Source organism: Protomyctophum bolini (genome assembly GCF_963924005.1).
Source record: "Protomyctophum bolini genome assembly, chromosome: 3".
NCBI classification, from domain to species: domain Eukaryota; kingdom Metazoa; phylum Chordata; class Actinopteri; order Myctophiformes; family Myctophidae; genus Protomyctophum; species Protomyctophum bolini.
Window position 1 is genome coordinate 40,227,597 of NC_137864.1, and position 25,000 is coordinate 40,252,596.

The window sequence follows — 25,000 nt, forward strand, 5'->3', positions numbered from 1 at the left end:
GCTAAACTTGTAAATCATAAACTTATATATATATATATATATATATATATATATATATATATATATATATATATATCATATATATATATCATTATAAAATAATGAATTAGTCAATAATGCCATTAAGTGGTTGTTTTAAGACAATATATGGATATAATATAGCTAAACTTGTAACTCATAAACTTATACTTATACTTATAACGTAGCCCCAGACAAACATGGCAACCTCAGTTGCCAGGCAGACTTATGGAGCTTTTTGATTGGGTAGAGGAAAAGGCCTCACGTGATTGGCTCTCAGCCGTCATGTGATTTTTGGCAGTGATATCACTGGGGAACCAAAAAAAACATCTGTAACTTAGCTTGTTTTTTTTTCTGTTCGTAAGTGATTGGCTCTCAGCCGTCATGTGATTTTTGGCAGTGATATCACTGGGGAACCAAAAAAAGCATCTGTAACTTTTACGCATTTTTCTTTTACAGATTGTTTTTTTACGCATTTTTCTTTTACAGATTGTTTTTTTACGCATTTTTCTTTTACAGATTGTTTTTTTACGCATTTTTCTTTTATAGATTGTTTTTTTACGCATTTTCTTTTACGAACACACAGATAATATTGGCGTGGATCTGAGCCCATAGTGGTGCAACCACTCCTACAACCAGCAATGTCTGTGTACACCTATGTGGCAGTGGTCATGAGCACGAGTATATGACTTATTAGCACCAGTAGGGGGCACCAGAGAGGGGGGGGGGGGGGGGGGGGGAATTGCACCACTCAGTTCACACGGGTGTGATTTTAATCTTTTTTTGTTTTGGCTTCTCTGAAATTCTCTCTTCCTCACTTCCCATGTCCCGCCTCCCACGACACGGCCAATCAGAGGCAGTAACTAGGACGTGCAGCTAGCCAGTCGCCGCACGGGAGGCGGAACAATGGGAAGTCAACAAGGAAGTCAAGGAAGTGAGGAAGCCAAAACTTAACGGCATCGGTGGTTAATGCGATTTCGCCCACGTTTCCGTTGTCTTCTATAGCCGCTTGAAACATCTCACCAACACTCAAGCGGCGTGCTGCTCTCCGTGAACGGAGGGTATGTACATCTGCATCCCATGGAGAGTGGAATAACCGATTAGGGACCCTAGTTGCCTAGTATAAAACGACATTCGGCTAGGAGCAGAGCAGACCTAGAGAGCCAACCTGGCCAGTGGGCTGTAAATACTTCTCTGTGTGCTGTTTTGTTTTGATCACCCATTTCATGGGTGATGACACCTAACCCTGCATGAGGTGAATACATTTTTTATTTATTTTTATTCAATTCAAAGGGCTTTATTGGCATGAGACAACAATACAGCAATACAATCAAAATAATGTACATTTGAAAGTCAGAATCTTCAATAGATCAATTTCTATGTACCAAGATCACTCGATGCAGGTATAGTGCAGGAATATAAACAATGGTTAGTCTTTAGGGTGGTTGTGTTCCATTTTATATCCTTCTCCTATCACAGCAACTCACAAATCTTGCTGCTGTGTTTGCACATTGTTGTACTTCGCCCAGCAGATAAGGGAGTTTTTTGTCATTGGTCATGTTTTCAAAATCTCTGTGTGTGGTTGTAATCTGTGGGAAGTATATGTGTCTCTGATGTCTTGGTACAATGGACAGATGGTTAGGAAGTGTAGCTCGGTTTCCACTTCATTTTGTGTGCAGTGGGTGCATAGTCTGTCTTCTCTCGGGATACAGGTCTGCCTATGACGGCCTTTCTCGATCGCGAGACTGTGCTCGCTGAGTCTGTAGTACCTAGTTAAGATTTTTCTTTGTTTTGGGTCGGTCACGGTGCTCAGGCATTCTGCCACTGTGTATTCTCTGTTTAGGGCCAGATAGCATTCTAGTTTACTCTGCTTTTGTGTTGCTTCTTTCCAATGTGTCAGATAGTTTTACACAAAAAACACAAAAAACTGTTTGATTGTGCAACAAAGAACTCACTTGCTTTTGAGTGTCTTTTAGTATTGGTGGAGCTGATTCAAGTGTCTTGTTTGCAGACACTACCTCACACTGAGTCAAAGTGTGACACCATCCATTCCCACAAATGACAGTGATATGATATGAATCCAGCCATGCCCGGAACAGATCCATTCTCCAGGCATTCCCACATACCGACAGTGATCCAAAAGACGGATTTCCCTCCAGTAATCAATAAAGCTATATCAGATATCTTTTTTTTTTTTTTAATCTCTTCAAAGGTGAGTGAGCAGTTGTTCAGCAGAAAGGGCTTTTCTAATATCCTTGCCAAGTTGTATTAGCCTTTGGTGGTGATGACTTTATAAATTAATGTCTTTCTCATTGTATGTTAGTTATACTCTAGGCTGAAGGGACTGTTTATATCCACTAGAGTTCACTGTTGTCCCTCTGGCTGAAGGACTGTTTAGAGTTTACTGTTCTCCTTCTGGCTGAAGGACTGTTTAGAGTTTACTGTTCTCCCTCTGGCTGAAGGACTGTTTAGAGTTTACTGTTCTCCCTCTGGCTGAAGGACTGTTTAGAGTTTACTGTTCTCCCTCTGGCTGAAGGGACTGTTTAGAGTTTACTGTTCTCCCTCTGGCTGAAGGACTGTTTAGAGTTTACTGTTCTCCCTCTGGCTGAAGGGACTGTTTAGAGTTTACTGTTCTCCCTCTGGCTGAAGGACTGTTTAGAGTTTACTGTTCTCCCTCTGGCTGAAGGGACTGTTTAGAGTTTACTGTTCTCCCTCTGGCTGAAGGACTGTTTAGAGTTTACTGTTCTCCCTCTGGCTGAAGGACTGTTTAGAGTGTACTTTTTTCCCTCTGGCTGAAGGACTGTTTAGAGTTTACTGTTTTCCCTCTGGCTGAAGGGACTGTTTAGAGTTTACTGTTTTCCCTCTGGCTGAAGGGACTGTTTAGAGTTTACTGTTTTCCCTCTGGCTGAAGGACTGTTTAGAGTTTACTGTTCTCCCTCTGGCTGAACGACTGTTTATATCCACTATAGTATATATATATCCACTTCCCATGTCCCGCCTCCAACGACACAACAGCATTATAAACATCCTGTCGGCCAATCAGAGGCAGCTATAGCCAGTCTCGGTGCGGGAGGCGGTACAATGGGAAGTCCACACGGAAGTCAAGGAAGAGAGGAGAGAGAAGTTCAGCGAAGCAAAAAAAAAAAAAAAAAAGTAACGGCAACTCCGATTAGCGCCTTTTCTTTACAGTAGTAGAGGCTGGTAGGGAGACTGCAGCTGCTAGTAGTATACAGACAATAGTAGTAGCAGTAGCGGTAATAATAACACTTTATTTGTATAGCACCTTTCATGACATGAAATGCAGCTCAAAGTGCTTTACAGAGCAATGGAGAAAAGCAAGAGCAGTACAGCAATACAGTGAGGACATGAATAACAAAAATTAATAAAAGATCAATTAAAAGCAAGAGTGTACAAGTGGGTCTTGAGCTGTGCTTTAAAAATGTCTACAGAGGCTGCCTGTCGAAGGTACAGTGGGAGTTTGTTCCACGCCGTCGGCCCATAGAAGCAAAACGCTGCTTCCCCGTATTTTTTAGTTGCCATTTTTTTAGGCAAAGTGAGCAGGCCAGCAGTGGAAGACCTTAGGGGGGTCGGTTTGGGACATATTTAGGCAGGCAGTCATGTAGGTAGGAAGGTGCGAGACCATTGAGAGCTTTATACACTAGTAGTAGTACGACTGTACAGTAGTATTACAGTAGTACTACAGTAGAGGCTAGAAGGGAGACTGCAGCCAGCAGGGCCTCAATGTAGAAGGCAAACCCTGGAACAGTTGCTGTTTGTTGTGTTCTTAAAAGTGGTAATTTTGTTGTTTTTGGTTTGCTTTTGGCCAGCATTATTTGAGATGAGATGAGATATACTTTATTGTCCCACGAGGGGAAATTTGTCTTGGGCAAAAGTGCATTTGTACATACATCAACGCTTTTTAAAACAGACAGACAATACACAAAGACAATATGCACAGTAGTAGTGATGTATATAATATACCATACAGAGGAGAAATGTGCACGCAGCAGACGAACTGGAGTTCCAAGATGTTTATTCAAACGGAGTACAGCATACAGCAACAGCATAGAGAATCACGCCAGCCAGCCGAGCTGGCTCACGTCTCAACAGGCTCGCGCCCCCGACTGACTGACTAAAATGATAGCATCGTAGCCACCTTTTAAACATTCCACATTTGGTCAAGGGGATCGATATGGTGCATATCTATTAGTAGCAAAGTCCTTGATCAACTCAGGTCAACAGACCCCTAATTTACATAGACCGGAATTAGGCTCCTAGCTACTCCTGAGAGGCCGACACCCCTAGGCAGCTGTTCACCAAAAGGTATACTGTATGTTAATTACACATTTGACTAAGGCCTTGCAACACAGTATAATTATGAGATCCTAATATTCTTCATATTCCCCCCTTGATCATCAAAAGATGATCATCTAAAAATATGGAACCATAATTATCTTACACCCCCCTTGACCCTTAGCTTAGACAATACATTCGAGAAACCAAAAAAGAACAGCATTACAGTACAGAATTCCCCCAACATGGTTTTCAGACATCCATACGTATATGAATAATGGAAAAATGATTAGTACAGTTAACTGACATTAAACAATACATATGCCGCTTTCAGCTCCATTTTACAAGAGCACTTTTTGATACGTAATAACCAACATGATTTACAAACTAAACTCTGCTATTCAATGTTAAATACACATTATCAGCTAAGACACTCCGGACTTACCCTGACCAACATCACACACTGGTGATCCAAGTAGATACATATTGACACGCCAGAGTCTAACAATAATATCACATATCTCTTCATATCTATAGGAAAATACCTCATTGATTCATAATTAGGCTAAATGACTCAACTTATCTAATTATACGACAAACACATACCAACATGAGGCCTATTATAATTCATGCTGAAAACAAACTTGACGCACTATTTGTTAAACAGAGAGAAGGAAAGTTCGTCTCCCCTCCGAATTGGACAAAGGAAAGTTCTTCATGTATGCTGCTCTTCCTAGTTTACCTCGAACTGTTCGCTTAGCTGCACGGATCAAAGTTCAAGAGTCTGTTCACTGCTGTTGTCCCGCTGTCCTCGTCATCCTCATTCCTCTCCCCCCTCCCAACTCTGTTCACAACAGAGATGGGACGAAAAGAAAAGCCTGGAACATCTTCATCACAGACCCCACGAGCAGGTCCGCGAAGGCCCACAGCTTAGGTCAGTCGGCCACTGCTGCTCCGTGCCGCGTCTCACCGATCCCCGCCCGCAATCGCTGTCCCCGCGCCGACGTGATGAATGACCAAGGCCTCCGTGTGGCTGTCGCCGCTCCATCGACCTCTCCGCAGCCCACCCGTCCGGTGGCTCGTCATCGGTCCCCGTCGCACAACACTCCTCGCGGTGGTCGTCGTCATCATCCCCGCTGCGAATGGACAAGATCACGGTCGGGTCGTGTCCGCTGGAGCACCTTCGTCGCCGCACACAAAAACTCCCCTCCACCGAATTAGACGGGAAAAAAGCCGCTGGTACTGTTTCATCTGACGTGAAGACACACCAAACATGACCGGTTTCTGGCACCATCTGATGTATATAATATACCATACAGAGGAGAAATGTGCACGCAGCAGACGAACTGGAGTTCCAAGATGTTTATTCAAACGGAGTACAGCATACAGCAACAGCATAGAGAATCACGCCAGCCAGCCGAGCTGGCTCACGTCTCAACAGGCTCGCGCCCCCGACTGACTGACTAAAATGATAGCATCGTAGCCACCTTTTAAACATTCCACATTTGGTCAAGGGGATCGACATGGTGCATATCTATTAGTAGCAAAGTCCTTGATCAACTCAGGTCAACAGACCCCTAATTTACATAGACCGGAATTAGGCTCCTAGCTACTCCTGAGAGGCCGACACCCCTAGGCAGCTGTTCACCAAAAGGTCTACTGTATGTTAATTACACATTTGACTAAGGCCTTGCAACACAGTATAATTATGAGATCCTAATATTCTTCAGTAGCAAAGTACAAGTCACAAGAGTATCACAAGAGAAGTGCAAATTGCAATAAGAGAAGGTATATAATATAAAAAAAGTGCTAGAGTATTCACAGTTTATAGTATCACAATCACAGTAAAGTGCAATAAATAACTGATGAAGGTCAAGAAGTCCCTTCCCCACTAAGAACTATGAACTATGTGGCGGTTGGAACAAAAGAAAGTTTGAAGCGGTTGCTCTTGCAACGACATGCTCTGTAGCGTCTACCAGAGGGTAACAGCTCATACTCTGAAGATAATTTATGTTTGTACTTTGTCGCCGGCTTGCTCTGCATGTCTAAGGAACTTCTGAAGGTAAATAAAATGTACTGGTGGACCTTGTGGTCTACTTCCTGGAGCCTCCAGATAGGCCAGTATTATCATGAACCCGCCCCATGGTGTCTGCATACTGAGCCCTGATTGGTGCCCCATGGTGTCTGCATACTGAGCCCTGATTGGCTGCCCCATGGTGTCTGCATACTGAGCCCTGATTGGTGCCCCATGGTGTCTGCATACTTAGTATGCAGACGAGTAGTGGCAATGCCATTGCCACTGATTGGTGCCCCGCGACTCTGGGGGCAGATTGGTCTGCATGCTATCCAGGCTAGATGGACTCTGGGGCAGATTGGTCTGTCCAGGCTAGATGGACTCTGGTCTCTGGGGGCAGATTGGTCTGTCCAGGCTAGATGGACTCTGGTCTCTGGGGGCAGATTGGTCTGTCCAGGCTAGATGGACTCTGGTCTCTGGGGGCAGATTGGTCTGTCCAGGCTAGATGGACTCTGGTCTCTGGGGGCAGATTGGTCTGTCCAGGCTAGATGGACTCTGTTTTTTTTGTTTATTTGGATCCCCATTAGCTACTACCTTAGTAGCAGCTACTCTTGGGGTCCACACATAAAATACATTACAATTACATCATATGAAATACATTTTACAAGACTCAGGGCTTAAAGTTCTCAGTCCTGGGGACTGATTTCAGTCCTGATAATTTCATAGGGGTCATTTAATGAGATCAGTGCAGATTTGCAAAAAAACTTTTTCAGTCTTGGGATTATTTTTGGCTTTAAGCCCTGAAGACTGTAAGAAAAACAGTTAAAAAAATAAGATACAACTAAATATAAAACAAGTGATTCATAAATATAACATTGCAACCATAAATACAACTTCAGTTTGAGTAACCTATACCGTTACAGTTAAACAGTGTTCAAAAAGCAAGTGACATGAGATATTTCTTTAACTTATTTTTAAAATCTCATTTACTTGTTGCCTGATGTCTGATTTGTGATGGAAGACTATGCAGCTGTTTCATTGCTCTAAATATATTACTGTGTGTTGCTTTGCATTCGTTTTCTGAGATGGGAAAACGTAAAAAGGCCTTGTGCTGAATGTCTGGTATTGTAGGTGTAAAAAGACCTTGTGCTGAATGTCTGGTATTGTAGGTGTTAAAATACCTTGTTCTGAATGTCTGGTATTGTAGGTGTTAAAAGACCTTGTTCTGAATGTCTGGTATTGTAGGTGTTAAAAGACCTTGTTCTGAATGTCTGGTATTGTAGGTGTTAAAAGACCTTGTTCTGAATGTCTCCATGGTATTGTAGGTGTTAAAAGACCTTGTTCTGAATGTCTCCATGGTATTGTAGGTGTTAAAAGACCTTGTTCTGAATGTCTGGTATTGTAGGTGTTAAAAGACCTTGTTCTGAATGTCTGGTATTGTAGGTGTTAAAAGACCTTGTTCTGAATGTCTGGTATTGTAGGTGTAAAAAGACCTTGTGCTGAATGTCTGGTATTGTAGGTGTTAAAATACCTTGTGCTGGATGTCTGGTATTGTAGGCAGTGTTGTTTTTGGCAGCAAATTTCTATTTTAGTTTTAGTCTTAGTCTCTTGAATAGTTTTCACTTAGTCTTAGTCACATTTTAGTCACCTGGAATGTTCTAGTGTTTAGTCTAGTTTTAGTCGACTAAATGTCATACGATTTTAGTCGACTAAATCAACTGTAGATTTAGTCGACTAAAATGTGTTTTGACAGGCCTTGATGTCATTGTAATGACATATTTTACACTTTGTAATCTCACAACGCGTCGCGCTGCGACGTGTTGTGAGATTGTATATCTGCTATTTGCATCATGCAACCCAGCATAAAACTGGATCTCTTGTCCACTAGTCCCTTCCTAAAATTTTAGTCTAGTTTTTATTTGTTGACGAAATTGTCAGTATATTTAGTCTTAGTTGTAGTCATCATAGATTCGTTTTTATTTAGTTTTAGTCAGTGAAAAAAGGTAGTCGACGAACATTTTTCGTCTTAGTTTTAGTCGACGAAAGCAACACAGTGCTGAATGTCTGGTATTGTAGGTGTGTTCATCAGAGCTGAAACTCAGCCTGCAATAACAGGACAGCCGGAACTTTAGATGCAATAATACCTCTGACAAAAGCCAGCAGGGAAATATGAAGTCTGTCCTCCATCAGCGGCCATCCCAACGTGGCATGCATTCTGTTGGTGTTTGTTCTTTTTCTACAGCACAGAGAAATATGTGCAGCTCTATTTTGGACCAAGTGTAATTTGACAAAATCATTTTTTTTGCAGCACTAGACCATACTGTAACTGTCTCCCAGAATGAGAGACAGTGGTTTCAGGTATAAACTTAAATTATATTAAATATGTTTTTTTGTTGTGCAACATTTATGATCATACTTGGATAAAAAAGGTTGATTTCATTGTGAATAAATATAATTAAAATGGCAATAAATATGTTAAAAGAATATATCAAAAGGTAAAAATGCACCCTATGCAAAGGTAGTCACATGATCAGAGTGTCACTCACATGATGTCACCTGTCAATAAGGGGTCAGAGGTTGAACTGAGTTCCTGGATAGAAGTTGTATTTTTGGGAACGTCAGAGAGAGACAAATATTGAGTAATCTGCACATGGTTCAAAGCCGCACACGGTACACATTCTTTATTATGTTTTTTTGAGTGTAATGTGTTTGTTGTGAATTGCCTAATGTTGCTGTAATGTAGAAATATATGGACTTTGTTTGATCTTTTGAATGCACATGTGTGGACTCTCTAACTACTGTTTACAATGTGTATATGGAATCAAAAACTTGAACAAAATGTCATTGTTTCCTTATTATAGTTTTCACGGTGTCTTGGTCAGTGGCGTGCACAGACATTTAGAGGGGCAGGTGCTCAAGTGAAAAAAGGGCTCCTTGTGCAGCGCATTTTCGGGCGGGAACCCTTTTTGGTGCTATAGCTATTGAAAAAGCTCATAGCGCGCCACCGAGTGGCGCGCTACGAGCTTGTAGGTCTGCTTTTTTATCGAAGAACCACTGACATAGAAACATAGCTTTAGATTGTGTAGGCCTAAATAATATAGTAGAAGCGTTTTTTTATATTATATATTATAATTTTAAATATTAAATATTATATATATATATATTTTTTTTAAAGAGCACATTGCCAAAAGTGCAGGGGTGCTCTAGCACCCCCTAGTGTCTATCTGTGCACGCCACTGGTCTTGGTGACTGGAGGAGTTGAAAGCAGCATGACAAATAAAACCAATATCAGACATCTGTAAGATACGTGGACATTCTTGAACCTGTACAGCTACACACATACCGTATACCATTGGACAATAATCCAAATGAGTGAGGGCCAGTGTTTGCACAATTTGGGGAATGCATTGTTGTGGTATGTATTTGGAACATCTCTTAATAACAGACCGACTTCTTCCCATTGCTGCAACAGTCTTATCAACCTGCTTTGACCATGTTAATTTACTATCTAAAATGATGCCCCACATGGTTGCAGATTGGTCTGCATGCTGTCCAGGCTAGATGGACTCTGGGGGCAGATTGGTCTGTCCAGGCTAGATGGACTCTGGTCTCTGGGGGCAGATTGGTCTGTCCAGGCTAGATGGACTCTGGTCTCTGGGGGCAGATTGGTCTGTCCAGGCTAGATGGACTCTGGTCTCTGGGGGCAGATTGGTCTGTCCAGGCTAGATGGACTCTGGTCTCTGGGGGAAGATTGGTCTGTCCAGGCTAGATGGACTCTGGTCTCTGGGGGCAGATTGGTCTGTCCAGGCTAGATTGACTCTGGGGGCAGATTGGTCTGTCCAGGCTAGGTGGACTCTGGTCTCTGGGGGAAGATTGGTCTGTCCAGGCTAGATGGACTCTGGTCTCTGGGGGCAGATTGGTCTGTCCAGGCTAGATTGACTCTGGGGGCAGATTGGTCTGTCCAGGCTAGGTGGACTCTGGTCTCTGGGGGAAGATTGGTCTGTCCAGGCTAGATGGACTCTGGTCTCTGGGGGAAGATTGGTCTGTCCAGGCTAGATGGACAAATAACGTTGCTTTAACTCTTCACTGTTTCCACCTGACCGGCTGTAACTCTGTGTGTGTGTGTGTGTGTGTGTGTGTGTGTGTGTGTGTGTGTGTGCGCGTGTGTGCGTGCATTGCGTGTGCGCACATGTGCGTGCATGTGTGTGCGTGTGTGTGTGTAGCTGACTGGTTTAATGTAAGGCCCGGGGTCGAGGGGTCAAAGTTCAAGGATCGTATAACTATGGTGAGGTTCGGTTAAGTTCTCCCGCTGCACCCCCCCCCCCCCTCCGCGCGCTGCCCCCCCTCCTTCCTCTTCTGACCAGAGAGCTGATTGGCTGAATGCACTGAAACTTCCTCTTGGCTTCTGGCACCTCCCCACTTTTCACTTCCTTTCTGTTCGGTGCTGATTGGCAGATTTATTTAATGAGATGATCATTTATTAATTTATTCACAGTAACTCTAGCGGTTCTATTTCATGCTTTGGCAGCGGGTGATTTGATTGGTGGAGGCTGAGAGACGGGAAATAACTGCAGACGTCACCTGACACCTGGGCACCAATGGAAAGACAGCATTTCCCTGCAGAGTATATCCTGTAGTGTATTGTAGTATACCGTGTACTCCTGTATCTATTGTAGTATACAGAGTACTTCCTGTATGCAGTGTAATGTATTTGTACCTTAGAGTATACATGAATAGAGACGGCACCCGAGTTCTCCTTCCATCCACTTGCATTAAGTTGCTCAAAAGCGCACGAGGCAATTTCACTCCTCCTTCCGGAGTAGGAACAGAGTGCATTCTGGGATGGATTGGGCCCAAACACATGAACGCGCTGTGCCGTTGACTATCATGGCACGCGTTCACGTATGAAACAGCGTTCACGTGTCATCGTGAACGTTGCACAATGATAGTCAACGGAGCAGCGCGTTCATGTGTCTGGGCCCACGCTGCGATACCAAATTCGGCCACTATGTCCATTTCGCCTCAGGGTTTCCTCCGGGTGCCGTATTCATATATACTGTAATATTTGTACAGATATTTCACTCTGTGTGGGCTCATTTACCCCATTTTGGTGTTCTAAGCATTATGTTATGAACAGAGCTCGAGCGCTCAGTTTTCTGACCCCTCAATGTCGCAACTCTGTCTTACTCTATGGCTCTGGTGTAGACCCGCCCCCCCCCCCCCCCTGGCTACTCTGTCCAATATAAATTAAGCGGGGAAATGCTGTAGCCCCGCCCCCTGGCTACTCTGAATGCTCTGCAGCGATTGAATACTTTGCTTGGTGTAATTTTTTTCACTATGACGTCGTACACACTACACTGTACCTTTAAGTATTTCACTATGACGTACACGTTGTACTTGTACCTTTAAGTATGAAGTACTGAAGCTGTACTGTTGTACATGTGCATGAAGTACTGAAGCTGTACTGTTGTACTTGTACATTGAAGTACTGAAGCGTCACTGCTATTAAAACGCAGAACAAGCTGTCCACCCAAAGAAATGACGTTGTTTCTATTGGCTCAGCGGTGAGTTGTCTGTCCAATCAGAGTCAGGTTCATGTTTTGGGTGAACTTCTCGCTACTAAAACTGACACTGCAGCTGAAAACACTGTTGCGTTCTGTTGGCTGCTCATTGGCTGTTATACTGTCCAGCAGCCAACCTTCTGTTGGCTGCTCATTGGCTGTTACTGTCCTGAACCTTCTGTTGGCTGCTGATCACTGTCCTGATCACACAAACCTGAACGAACGTTATGTAAGTTTAACCGTGTCAAAGGTCAAAGGTTATGGTTAAACCTAGCCTAACAGGGTCAGTAAAACCTAACCTAACAGGATCAGCATTAGCATGGTTAGCTAACATCGCTAATACTAGGGAACTGCTTAATTCTCTCAGCTCCACTGTTTTATTGCTTCAACAAATATAAGATCCCACCGGATCTAAATGTTGAAGGAATAGACCAGCTGCAAGTATTAACCCTTCATTGAGATACAGCCTTATCACTGTCAGGGTTAGCGATAACTCAACTCTATTTCTTCTCTAAGGTTAGGTTTAACTCTGTCAGGGTTACTGACAGTGTTATTACTGTCAGCATTAGGGTCACTGTTAGGGTCACTGACAGCGTTATCATCGTTAGCGTTCAGTTTATAACTCTGACCCTGATCCAACATTGAGTGATTTATGCTCTAACGTCTCAAAGGTGTTTGTGATGTCAGGACAGTCCAGGTAAGGACGAGCTTTATAGCAGAAAACCTGCTGAAAATATTACAGCACCTGAAATACACTGTCTGTCTGTCTGTCTGTCTGTCTGTCTGTCTGTCGTCTGTGTGACCGACTGACTGAGTGACCGACTGACTGAGTGACCGACTGACTGATGTGCAGGCGGACAGATCGACAGACAGACAGACAGACAGACAGACAGACATGACCTTTGACCTCTGACCAGGCCAGCAGAACTCTGCATGCTGATTGGATGGCCTGCAGCATGGCATGAAGCAGCATGGTCACTGTTCAACCAATCACATGTCTTCCTTTCAACCACTGGACACAGGACCAATCATGTGACAGACAGACAGACAGACAGACAGACAGACAGACAGACAGACAGACAGACAGACAGACAGACAGACAGACAGACAGACGCGTACATGTTGTTTTTGTAACATGAAACACATATTATATGAATGGAAATGTGAGTATTTTGTCCTTTTGGACTTGGAAGGTGAGATGTGCTACATTTTACATATTATATAATGAGGGAAATACAGTTTGATATCTTACAATATAACATGTATAAGTAAAGTAACTGTACATTTCAGCACAGTATTATTAACATTAAGAATAACAGTTTGTAATTGTAACAGCACAGTAGAGAAGTGCTGGTAATTATATTCCATACAGTATGTGATATATATATAAAATACACACAGACAGACAGACAGACATATCCACGGAGAACATGGGTTATGATGTTAATTGGTGTTAATTGGTGTTTGTTTTCTAACAGATAAATGGCTCGTTTAAGCTGGGCGCAGCGCGGGTTCTGTCCGGCTGGCAGATGCAGTGTCTAGTTCCTGGTCTCAATGACAACAACAACATGAACGGAACGGCAGAGCAGGTGGACATTTTACCACCTAACTGTATGGTGAAGGACCGATGGAAAGTAGTAAGTTATACCTCCATACCTAACCCTACCCCTTACCCCTTACCCTAAACCTACCCCTATCCCTACCCCTTACCCCTTACCCTAAACCTACCCCTACCCCTATCCCTATACCCCTTACCCTAAACCTACCCCTATCCCTAACCCTTCCACTAAACCTAACCCTTACAGAGCAGGTGGTCATTTTACCACCTAACGACCGATGGAAAGTAGTACGTTACAACTCAAACCTTACCCCTTACCAGTACCCCTTACCCTAACCCGTACCCCTTACCAGTACCCCTTACCCTAACCCGTACCCCTTACCAGTACCCCTTGCCAGTACCCCTTACCCTAAACCTACCCCTATCCCTTCCACTAATCCTAACCCTTACAGAGAAGCATCTTACCGTCCAACTGTATGGTGGAGGACCGATGGAAAGTGATAAGTTATACCTCCATACCTAACCCTTACCCTAAACCTAACCCTTACCCTAAACCTAACCCTTACCTAAACCTAACCCTTACCCTAAACCTAACCCTAACCCTAAACCTAACCCTTATCCTAAACCTAACCCTATCCCTAAACCTTTTTAACAGCTAAAGAAGATCGGAGGTGGAGGTTTCGGGGAGATCTACGAAGCCTTGGATCTTCTCACCAGGGAGAACGTTGCTCTGAAGGTGGAGTCGGCTCAGCAACCCAAACAGGTTCTGAAGATGGAGGTGGCTGTTCTGAAGAAACTGCAGGGTAACAACATGATAATGACTTGTATATTCTAATAACACCATGTCTTTCTCTATGCCCAAATATGGATTGTTTTGTCGTCTAACCTCATATATGAGGATAAAAGGTCAAGGACTCACAGATAAAGACATCTCCATATTTGGGCAAACAGATCATATAGTCAGAATGGTGGTGCGTCGTAGGTGTCACAAACTCTACATGTGAGGTCCATGTAGCAGCGTAGCATCTACGTAGCAGCGTAGCGTAGCATCTACGTAGCAGCGTAGCGTAGCGTTTACGTAGCAGTGTAGCGTAGCGTCTACGTAGCAGCGTAGCGTAGCATCTACGTAGCAGCGTAGCGTAGCATCTACGTAGCAGCGTAGCGTAGCGTCTACGTAGCAGCGTAGCGTAGCATCTACGTAGCAGCGTAGCGTAGCATCTACGTAGCAGCGTAGCGTAGTGTTCATGCTGTGGATGACATAAACCATTTGAAAAGGGAAGGGTGACTGCTGTTTAATTCCCAACTGTTCTGGATCTCACATCACAAAGTGTGAGTTTCTATCTAGCACCTCTGCTGGAACACTCCATCATCACACTTCCTCTATACACTGAGCATGTGCAAACCTCCCGCAGGAGACCGGGCCACACCTCCGTGCACCTTTCCTCTTTATTTTTCCTAGGCCAGAACCAGGAAGCACTGCATGTGTCAAACATTTTAGAACATGATTTACAACCTAAATAATAAAGGTGAGACTTTAAAGGTATATTCAGTGATTTCACTTAATTCAAATATCACTTATTTTTTTGTTTTGTTGTGATAATCCTCTCTACTATAGAGTGTGCTGACCATATAAGGAGTTCCTCCCTGTCCCCAGTTAACCCCTGGGGGTCAAAAAACCTTAGGTTTCGTTTTTGACTCTCTATCCTGATTGGACGAAGGCTTAGGTCCCACAGCCAAAAACGAAACCTAAGGTTTTTTGAGTGAAATCACTGAATATACCTTTAACCCATTGTTGTTTCCTGTAATCTGTAATCTCAACTGTAGTGTTATGGCACAATAACTGGTACAAATAATAATCTCTACCAGTATAAATCATAACATAGATAAACCAATATAATACCATAATAATAATAATATAATATAATAGTGTAATAGTTTCTACCAGTATGAATTGTAACATAGCCTATTGATTCTAAAGTCGAACCTGCTTGTGTTTTCTGCCAGTATAAACTGTAACATATTGACACTAAAGCTATATTCTACTAACCTGCTTGTGTTTTCTGCCAGTATAAACTGTAACATATTGACACTAAAGCTATATTCTACTAACCTGCTTGTGTTTTCTGCCAGTATAAACTGTAACATATTGACACTAAAGCTATATTCTACTAACCTGCTTGTGTTTTCTTTCAGGTAAAAACCATGTGTGTAAATTTATTGGTTGTGGGAGAAATGACAAGTTCAACTATGTCGTCATGCAACTACAGGTACGGACAGATGATCATAATAACATGTCAGCATAACATACATGACAAGCTGTATGTTATAGATGACATAACATACCGTATGTTATAGATGACATAACATACTGTATGTTACAGTGTTATTGTGTTAGTTAATAGCAGTATTAACAGTGTAATTACATGTATTTACAGCAGTAATAATAGCATTATAACATGTATTTACAGCAGTAATAACAGCATTATGACATGTGTAATTTAAGCAGGGTCGTAACTCGGCAGACCTGTGTTAGTAATAGTAGTTATAACAGTGTAATTACATGTATTTACAGCAGTAATGAGTGTAATTACATGTATTTACAGCAGTAATAACAGCATTATAACATGTATTTACAGCAGTAATAACAGCATTATGACATGTGTAATTTAAGCAGGGTCGTAACTCGGCAGACCTGTGTTAGTAATAGTAGTTATAACAGTGTAATTACATGTATTTGCAGCAGTAATAACAGTGTAATTACATTTATTTACAGCAGTAATAACAGCATTATAACATGTATTTACAGCAGTAATAACAGCATTATAACATGTGTAATTTAAGCAGGGTCGTAACTCGGCAGACCTGCGTTAGCAATAGCAGTTATAACAGTGCAATCACATGTATTTACAGCAGTAATAACAGCATTATAACATGTGTAATTTAAGCAGGGTCGTAACTTGGCAGACCTGCGCCGTTCGCAGCCCAGAGGGACCTTCAGTATGAGCACAACGCTCCGCCTCGGGAAACAGATCCTGGAATCTATAGAAGCAATTCACTCCGTAGGGTTCCTGCACCGAGACATCAAGCCTGTAAGTTGTTATTATTATTATTATTATTATTATTAGTAGTAGTAGTAGTAGTAGTAGTAGTGGGCCAACCCAGGGCAAAGCCAGGAGGGGAAAGAAGCGTACCACCTAATGTAGACGTGCTGCGGCGCGACAGCTTGGCTGACAACACTGCAGAGCTCAAGAACCTGATGTTGGAGAGGAAATATGTGGAGGGCAGTGATCCAGGAATCCCGAGTTGGTGTTGGCTAGACCTCACTCTCGGAGCAAGAAGAAGTAGTAGTAGTAGTAGTTTACAATTTACAATGTAGGCATTTATCAGACGCTCTTAATCCAGAGCGATTTACAATAAGCAAGAACAACACATGGTGATACATCACATATATATATAAATAGTTATCAAGAACCTAACTGGGACGTGTGTCCTGTGTTGTCCTGGGTGTTTTTAGTGAATCTACTTCCAGCCTCCCTGTGTTGGCTGATCTGAGTGCTCGGGTGGGTGTGTAGGGTTCAATTAGACGTGCAAGATATATGGGGCATACCTTTGGTTGCTTTGAAGGTAAAGGTGGCTTTTTTGAGCAGTGCTGCTAGCTCCTCCTATGCCCAGCTTTGTATGTATACCCCATAGCCGCGGTGGCTGTGTGTACCCCATAGCCGGGGTGGCTGTGTGTACCCCATAGCCGGGGCGGATGTGGCTCAGGAGGTAGAGCGGGTCGTCCAATGATCCATGGGTCGGCGGTTCGAATCCCGGCTCCTCCTCCTGTCCACATGTGGAAGTGTCCTTGGGAAAGACACTGCCACACTGCCTCCAATGAGTCGGTCGGTGTGAACTCGCCACCGTCGGTGTGTGTGAAAGTGAGGACGCTGACGTTGACTGTTCGCCACTTTGTCACGGGCCAGGCCAGCCCGTGCCCTATATATAGACACAATGGTTGAAAGGGTTTAAAAATGTTTATTTGTATTTATTGACACCGAAGTTGAATTGGTCTGTTTGTCACCTGTCTCTCCTCTGCAGTGCTGGCACTCCTCTCTAGATGCCATTAAGTACTGTGGAGGAGGAGGAGGGGTGTTTGTTCCTTTAATGTTGCATTTCTTTCATTGTATTATGTTGTCTTAGTAAATGAAATGTGTGAAATGTAGTTGTGGACCGGTCTACTCCCTGGAACCTCCGGCCAACGGCCAGCATTATCACACGCTTCACCTCCCAATGAATGAATGACTGGACCATTGTGCCACACTTTGCCCTATAGTGTGGGTAGTGTTTGCCGAAAATATAAGGCACTTGTAGGAAGGACAGCCAAAAGTTGGAGAAAACTGTCAGACAGAGACCTTGGATGCAGAGAAGTCTGTTCTTTATTCACCTTTTCACACGATCAAAACTAAACAAAGGTATTTACACAGCAACTGGCAGGTTGGCCCTCGGTCCTTCTCACACCTCTGCAGTCTCCCTACTTATATAGGCTAAGCCCCTCCCACGGACCATGCCAACCCTAAATTGATTCCACAATTTCCCCAGTTACTCAATGTCCAGAGTCACCACATTTCATATACACACATTTAAAGTGTTAGCTAATATTCCACACATTATCCACATTATACACAATGATAAATCAGAGTACTCTAAACAAACCCTCATACTGTTGGTATGTTCCCCCCCACACCCCACAGCTGATAGTTGCTCCCTACAATGGAGTCAACCAATTATCAATCAAGCATCATCATCATCATCTCATTTACATACACATCCCAAAATAATATAATTCTCTGCAACATACACAATAAATAGCCATTCAGTCTCAGTGGCAGGCTGAACTGCCACACATTGTAAAGAGCTTTGAGTATAGGCACATTTTCTGAGCATTCCATAGCCATGATTTGATTGGCTGAGCAATGCTTGGCTGAGCTATCCTTACAGTGTTAGTGTGCATGGGAGGGGCTACATCGCTAATGCTAATGAATGTAATGATAGCACTGATTGTCTCTAAGTGAACGCAGGCGCTGGCCAGCACAGCTTTAACTACCCTTATCCTGCCACCTGGCGCCATCGAAATAATTAATAGAAATATTCCCACTCCTAACCGACATTGAAGTGCTACTGACGTTCTAAATAATTTAGCGTAGCAACAGCTTTTAAAACTACACTCAATTCTGAATAATTTCGCTTTTGAAACAGTAACTGAGAAATGTAATTTAACCCATTCTGAACGGGAACCCATTATGGTGTTGGCATCATGTTATGCTTTAGCTATTGAAAAATAGCAGATCTACAAGCTCATAGCGCGCCAAAAATCGAAGAACGACTGACATTTTTAGAATCTGAACTCAGGTCAGAATGGGTTTAATCAGACCAGTGTTTGTCCAGCGGAAACCTTGTATGAATCTGATCTCAGGTCAGAATGGGTTAATAAAAATGGCGACTCCACCTAAACGTGACTCTGATTTGTGTCTTTGTTTTTTTCCCCGCTGCAGTCAAACTTTGCGATGGGCCGACTCCCTTCAACATACAGGAAGTGTTACATGCTGGACTTTGGTTTGGCTCGACAGTATACCAATACGACAGGAGAGGTCCGCCCGGTGAGTCTGCCTGTCTGTCTGTCTGTCTGTCTGTCTGTCTGTCTGTCTGTCTGTCTGTCTGTCTGTCTGTCTGTCTGTCTGTCTGTCTGTCTCTCTGTCTCTGTCTCTGTCTCTGTCTCTGTCTCTGTCTGTCTCTCTCTCTCTCTCTCTCTCTCTCTCTCTCTCTCTCTCTCTCTCTCTCTCTCTCTCTCTCTCTCTCTCTCGAAACATCTTGAACATGGATTTGATTTGTTCTGGTTCTGGCCACAGACAGATCGGTCACCCTTCGACCTCCCAGAAAATACAATGTTATAAAATGTTATTGTGTGTGTGTGTGTGTGTGTGTGTGTGTGTGTGTGTGTGTGTGTGTGTGTGTGTGTTCGTGTGTGTGTGTGTGTGTGTGTGTGTGTGTGTGTGTGTGTGTGTGGGACTCATGCGTGTATACATAATATGTGCTTAATTATATATATAATTATATATATCATTTGTAAACATATTTATATTTCATTTTGAAGCATTTTCATCTTTTTATTTACTTATGTTTGTGTTTTGTTGACCTTTGTTTGACCTTTTGTTGTTTTGTGTTTCAGTTTGAGTTCCTTTGGACACTTATGATTTTATTCTGCATGGAGAGACGTGAGTGACAGCTGTCAATCAATGAATCAATCAATGGATCAATCAATCAATCAGGGCACAATAAGTATAGGATGGAGTGTTTGTTTCAATCCAGTAGAATTAGATATCAGATATCAGTAAATTCAGTAGATTCATTTTATGCATCCTAATGTCATTTTATAAATGTATTATTGTGTTTCCTTTCCTTGTTGTTCTGTGTAAACATGTTAACACCCCGAACGCCCAGGGTAATTAATTATCCCATTAAATCAGAACGCCCGGGGTAATTATCCCATTAAATCAGAACGCCCGGGGTAATTATCCCATTAAATCAGAACGCCCAGGGTAATTATCCCATTAAATCAGAACGCCCAGGGTAATTATCCCATTAAATCAGAACGCCCAGGGTAATTATCCCATTAAATCAGAACGCCCGGGGTAATTTAACCCATTAAATCAGAACGCCCGGGGTAATTTAACCCATTAAATCAGAACGCCCGGGGTAATTTAACCCATTAAATCAGAACGCCCGGGGTAATTTAACCCATTAAATCAGAACGCCCGGGGTAATTTAACCCATTAAATCAGAGAGCCCAGCGATTGATAGCAGCGGAGCACATTTATCGACGGACCGGATGTTATCCCGGATGTGGCTGAAGTAGCTCGATGTATATCGTCTAGTGACGGGACCGCGGTGGGCCGTCTAACACATAATCTTTTCTTAGAATTGTACGGAATGCAGACGCTCCCAGACTGTGGAGCGATGCGATCAGTTTTGATATCAATAATTTCCATCCTGTTGATATTTTAATGAATATTTTAATGAGGTTTATATTTGTCTTCTCAGCCCAGGACGGTGGCTGGATTTAGAGGGACAGTTCGTTATGCTTCGGTCAACGCCCACAAAAACAAAGTATGTATACATATAAGTACACCAATACATCACAGTATAAATGTATTGTACATATAAGTACACCAATACATCACAGTATAAATGTATTGTACATATAAGTACACCAATACATCACAATATAAATGTATTGTACATATAAGTACACCAATATGTCACAATATAAATGTATTGTACATATAAGTACACCACTACATCAGTATAAATGTATTGTAACAGAGCAAAACAATTGTTCTTATTCATAATAATGTCTGTAAATGATTCATTGAAATAAGAACAGGACACACAGACACACATAATTATGATTAATGAATGTAATGATTTTGTGTTTAATTTGCATTTAATACATGAATAAATTATCTTCAGGAAATGGGTCGTCACGACGACTTGTGGTCGTTGTTCTACATGCTGGTGGAGTTCGCTGTGGGCCAGTTACCATGGAGGAAGATCAAAGACAAGGTTATTATATTATTGTTATTATTGCTGTTATTGTTATTGTTATTATTGTGAGTACATTTGACCATGCAGGTGAAGGAGGGACAGGGATTGGGGACATATTGGGGACATGTTGGGGACAGGGATTTCTACAACTTTTATATGTCATCAACTCTGAAAAGATTTACTTTGACCTTGAGGGAATGTTTGGATCCGAATAGAATAGATTATGTTTTATGAGAGTTACGATCACAGGATTCTACTGAAGTGTGTGTGTGTGTGTGTGTGTGTGTGTGTGTGCACACGCATGTTTTTTAGGAACAAGTGGGCCAGATTAAAGAGCGGTATGATCACAGAATTCTCCTGAAACACATGCCTCCAGAATTCAACGTCTTCCTCGACCATGTTCTGGCCTTGGATTACTACACCAAGCCAGACTACCAGGTACACATATCACATTACTATATACATATACTGGATTACTACACCAATCCAGATTACCAGGTACACATATCACATCACTATATACATATACTCGGTTTTACAATATCTGAGAGGGTAGAAGACCCTCCGCTACGCGTCCGGTCTGCCTCCACCTCTCAGACCCTCCACTACGCGTCGGGTCTGCCTCCACCTCTCAGACACTCCGCTACGCGTCGGGTCTGCCTCCACCTCTCAGACCCTCCGCTACGCGTCGGGTCTGCCTCCACCTCTCAGACCCTCCGCTACGCGTCCGGTCTGCCTCCACCTCTCAGACCCTTCGCTACGCGTCGGGTCTGCCTCCACCTCTCAGACCCTTCGCTACGCGTCGGGTCTGCCTCCACCTCTCAGACCCTTCGCTACGCGTCGGGTCTGCCTCCACCTCTCAGACCCTTCGCTACGCGTCGGGTCTGCCTCCACCTCTCAGACCTCTCAAAAATGCCATCTGGGACAAGGAATAGGAGATAAAGGCCATTGAAATAAATGCTTAGAATTGATTATTATGGCGACGCCGATCGAAGATGGACGATCCAGTGCTGTGCTAACAACACAGCTATCTAACTGGCTAACGTGAGTAGCATTATGGGTCGCTCGATCGAATGCACTGTAAAAGCACAATTGACAAAGGTCTTCGGCAATGGCGTTAAGCGTCAGATCAAAATTAGGCTTCAATAATTGACAAAGGACTTCGGCAATGGCGGTATAAGTGTTAATGGCGTTTATTGTTTGTGTTAGAGACAAAACAAACATTATACTCTGTTCATTAATTAATGGCGTTTTTAATGTTTGTCTAGACAAGACTAAACCTGTATATATAGGAGGGGCTAGCGGCCCTAAACAATATATCATGTATACAGGTATGTTATAAATATTACGTATATTCATGTCATGTTTCATATAAATATTATGTAATGAATATTAAACGTTATATTTTCCAGCTGCTGATGTCAGTGTTTGACAACAGCATGAAGGAGAGAGTCATCACAGAAAACGAGCCGTTTGATTGGGAGAAAGGAGGAGGAGACGTTACGCTGTCGACTAGCGCGTCCACGCAGCCGCAGCAAAACACACGGCCCACTGCTGCTATGGGGTGAGAAATATATATGAAAATATATAAATATACATTATTGACGCTAATGCAACCTCACACGGCCCACTGCTGCTATGGGGTGAGAAATATATATGGAAATATATAAATATACATTATTAGCGCTAATGCAACCTCACACGGCCCACTGCTGCTATGGGGTGAGAAATATATATAAAAGATATACATTAAAATGTATCTATTCATACATTATTATGTATATATTATTTTACATTTTTACAGGGCTGTAGTATAATGTATATGTATATATGTATATATTTTATGTATTTACAGAGCTGTAGTGACTCCCGGGCCAGGCGATCCCCAGAGGGAAAACACAGAAGATGTTCTACAAGACGAACACCTCAGCCAGGACCAGGAGAATGCCCCGCCCACACAACCTGGACGGCCAATCGGAGAGCAGGGCAGCCAGGCCCCCGGCGAGCTGATTGGTGGAGGAGAAGGGTGGGAGGAGACTGACTTCAACCGAAACAAACTCAGGATCAGTCTGGGCAAGGTGAGTCAGTTGGACGATTCATATGCTATTTTTAATGAAAATTAACATATGACCTTTGACCTTTATCCCTGATAAAAGTAAGTAAAATGCCCGTAATATATTATATATATTGTGTTGTGATCATTAGAATGTCTCTAGAACTATGTTGAACTGTTTAAAATGTCCACAGCAGCTGCGGCACAAAAGTATTAAAATATACAGTAAATGTATTAACCATAAAATACATTCCCAGAGGCTGCGTTATGAGGGTCAGGACAGTCCTGGGTCCTTCAGCTATAGTAGAAGGCCACATTATGAGGGTCAGGACAGTCCTGTGAGCTTCAGCTATAGTAGAAGGCCACATTATGAGGGTCAGGACAGTCCTGTGAGCTTCAGCTCGTAGAATTGGACAAAATAATAAAACACCTTTCAATTCAATGTGGCTTCCTGTTTTCAGGGCGCTCAGGAGGAAGAGGCGGGCAGAGGGGCGTGTCCGGTGTCTCCGGGTCGAGGCGGTGTCCCAGAATCCCCCGGGGCTCAGGTCCGATCTCTGAGATACCGACGAATAAACAGCCCTGAATCTGACCGTCTGTCTGCGGCCGAGGGCCGAGTGGACTACGGGACACGGTAATATAAGGAACCATCTATAGATATAATAGACCACCATGCTATAGATAATATATACCATACCCTAATGTATTCTATGTGGATGCTAGGGTCGACTAATGTATTCTATGTGGATGCTAGGGTCTAATGTATTCTATGTGGATGCTAGGGTCTAATGTATTCTATGTTGATGCCAGGTCGCACATGGAGATGCTAGGGTCTGATGTATTCTACGTGGATGCTTGGTGTCGACTCTAATGTATTCTATGTGGATGCTAGGGTCTAATGTATTCTATGTGGATGCTAGGGTCTAATGTATTCTATGTGGATGCCAGGTCGCACATGGAGATGCTAGGGTCTGATGTATTCTACGTAGATGCTAGGGTCTAATGTATTCTATGTGGATGCTAGGGTCTAATGTATTCTACGTAGATGCTAGGGTCTAATGTATTCTACGTAGATGCTAGGGTCTAATGTATTCTATGTGGATGCTAGGGTCTAATGTATTCTACATAGATGCTAGGGTCTAATGTATTCTACGTAGATGCTAGGGTCTAATGTATTCTACGTAGATGCTAGGGTCTAATGTATTATACGTAGATGCTAGGGTCTAATGTATTCTATGTGGATGCTAGGGTCTAATGTATTCTACGTAGATGCTAGGGTCTAATGTATTCTATGTGGATGCTAGGGTTTAATGTATTCTATGTGGATGCTAGGGTCTAATGTATTCTACGTAGATGCTAGGGTCTAATGTATTCTATGTGGATGCTAGGGTCTAATGTATTCTATGTGGATGCTAGGGTCTAATGTATTATATGTGGATGCTAGGTCGCGCATGGAGATGCTAGGGTCTCCGTCTCGTCACGTCTACTCGTCGCAGCCGGCCCAGATGCTGTCCATCGACGCTGGTTGCCGTGGCGACCGTCAGACCAGCGCTGGTCGTCAGGGCGACTCTGCGGCGCCGTCTGTGGACCAGGAGGCTCACAGCAACGCCTTCATCCGCTCCGTCCCGTTGGCCGAGGAGGAAGACTTCGACAGCAAGGAGTGGGTAATCATCGACAAGGAGGCGGAGCTCAGGGACTTCCAGCCGACCACGTCCGGGACCACCGATGACGAGCCTGAAGAACTCCGCCCCCTAGAGGAGCAAGAGGAGAGACGCAGGCTCAGAGCTTCAGGTACTATATACTACTACTACTACTACTACTACTACTACAGGCTCAGAGCTTCATGATAGTGTGAACTAATGCTAATATGATAGCTAACCTGAACTCACGCTAACACGATAGCTAAAGTGAACTAACGCTAA

At 43.1% G+C, this 25,000-nt stretch overlaps 1 protein-coding gene across 1 annotated transcript in view; it reads left to right on the forward strand.

Moving 5' to 3' along the window:
• Positions 1–13,400: 13,400 nt before the first annotated feature.
• Positions 13,401–25,000, forward strand: part of ttbk1a (tau tubulin kinase 1a) — a gene marked incomplete at its 3' end in the record, with an annotated part of 26,819 nt that continues 15,219 nt past the window's right edge. The window contains exons 1-12 of the mRNA XM_080759041.1: positions 13,401–13,523; positions 14,100–14,247; positions 15,638–15,711; positions 16,393–16,533; positions 18,979–19,083; positions 20,525–20,590; positions 20,954–21,046; positions 21,341–21,466; positions 22,441–22,592; positions 22,884–23,106; positions 23,543–23,712; positions 24,523–24,869. Of these exons, the coding sequence (XP_080615167.1) occupies positions 13,416–13,523; positions 14,100–14,247; positions 15,638–15,711; positions 16,393–16,533; positions 18,979–19,083; positions 20,525–20,590; positions 20,954–21,046; positions 21,341–21,466; positions 22,441–22,592; positions 22,884–23,106; positions 23,543–23,712; positions 24,523–24,869 (1,753 nt within the window). The 5' untranslated portion in view covers positions 13,401–13,415. The remainder of the gene's footprint in view (positions 13,524–14,099; positions 14,248–15,637; positions 15,712–16,392; positions 16,534–18,978; positions 19,084–20,524; positions 20,591–20,953; positions 21,047–21,340; positions 21,467–22,440; positions 22,593–22,883; positions 23,107–23,542; positions 23,713–24,522; positions 24,870–25,000) is intronic.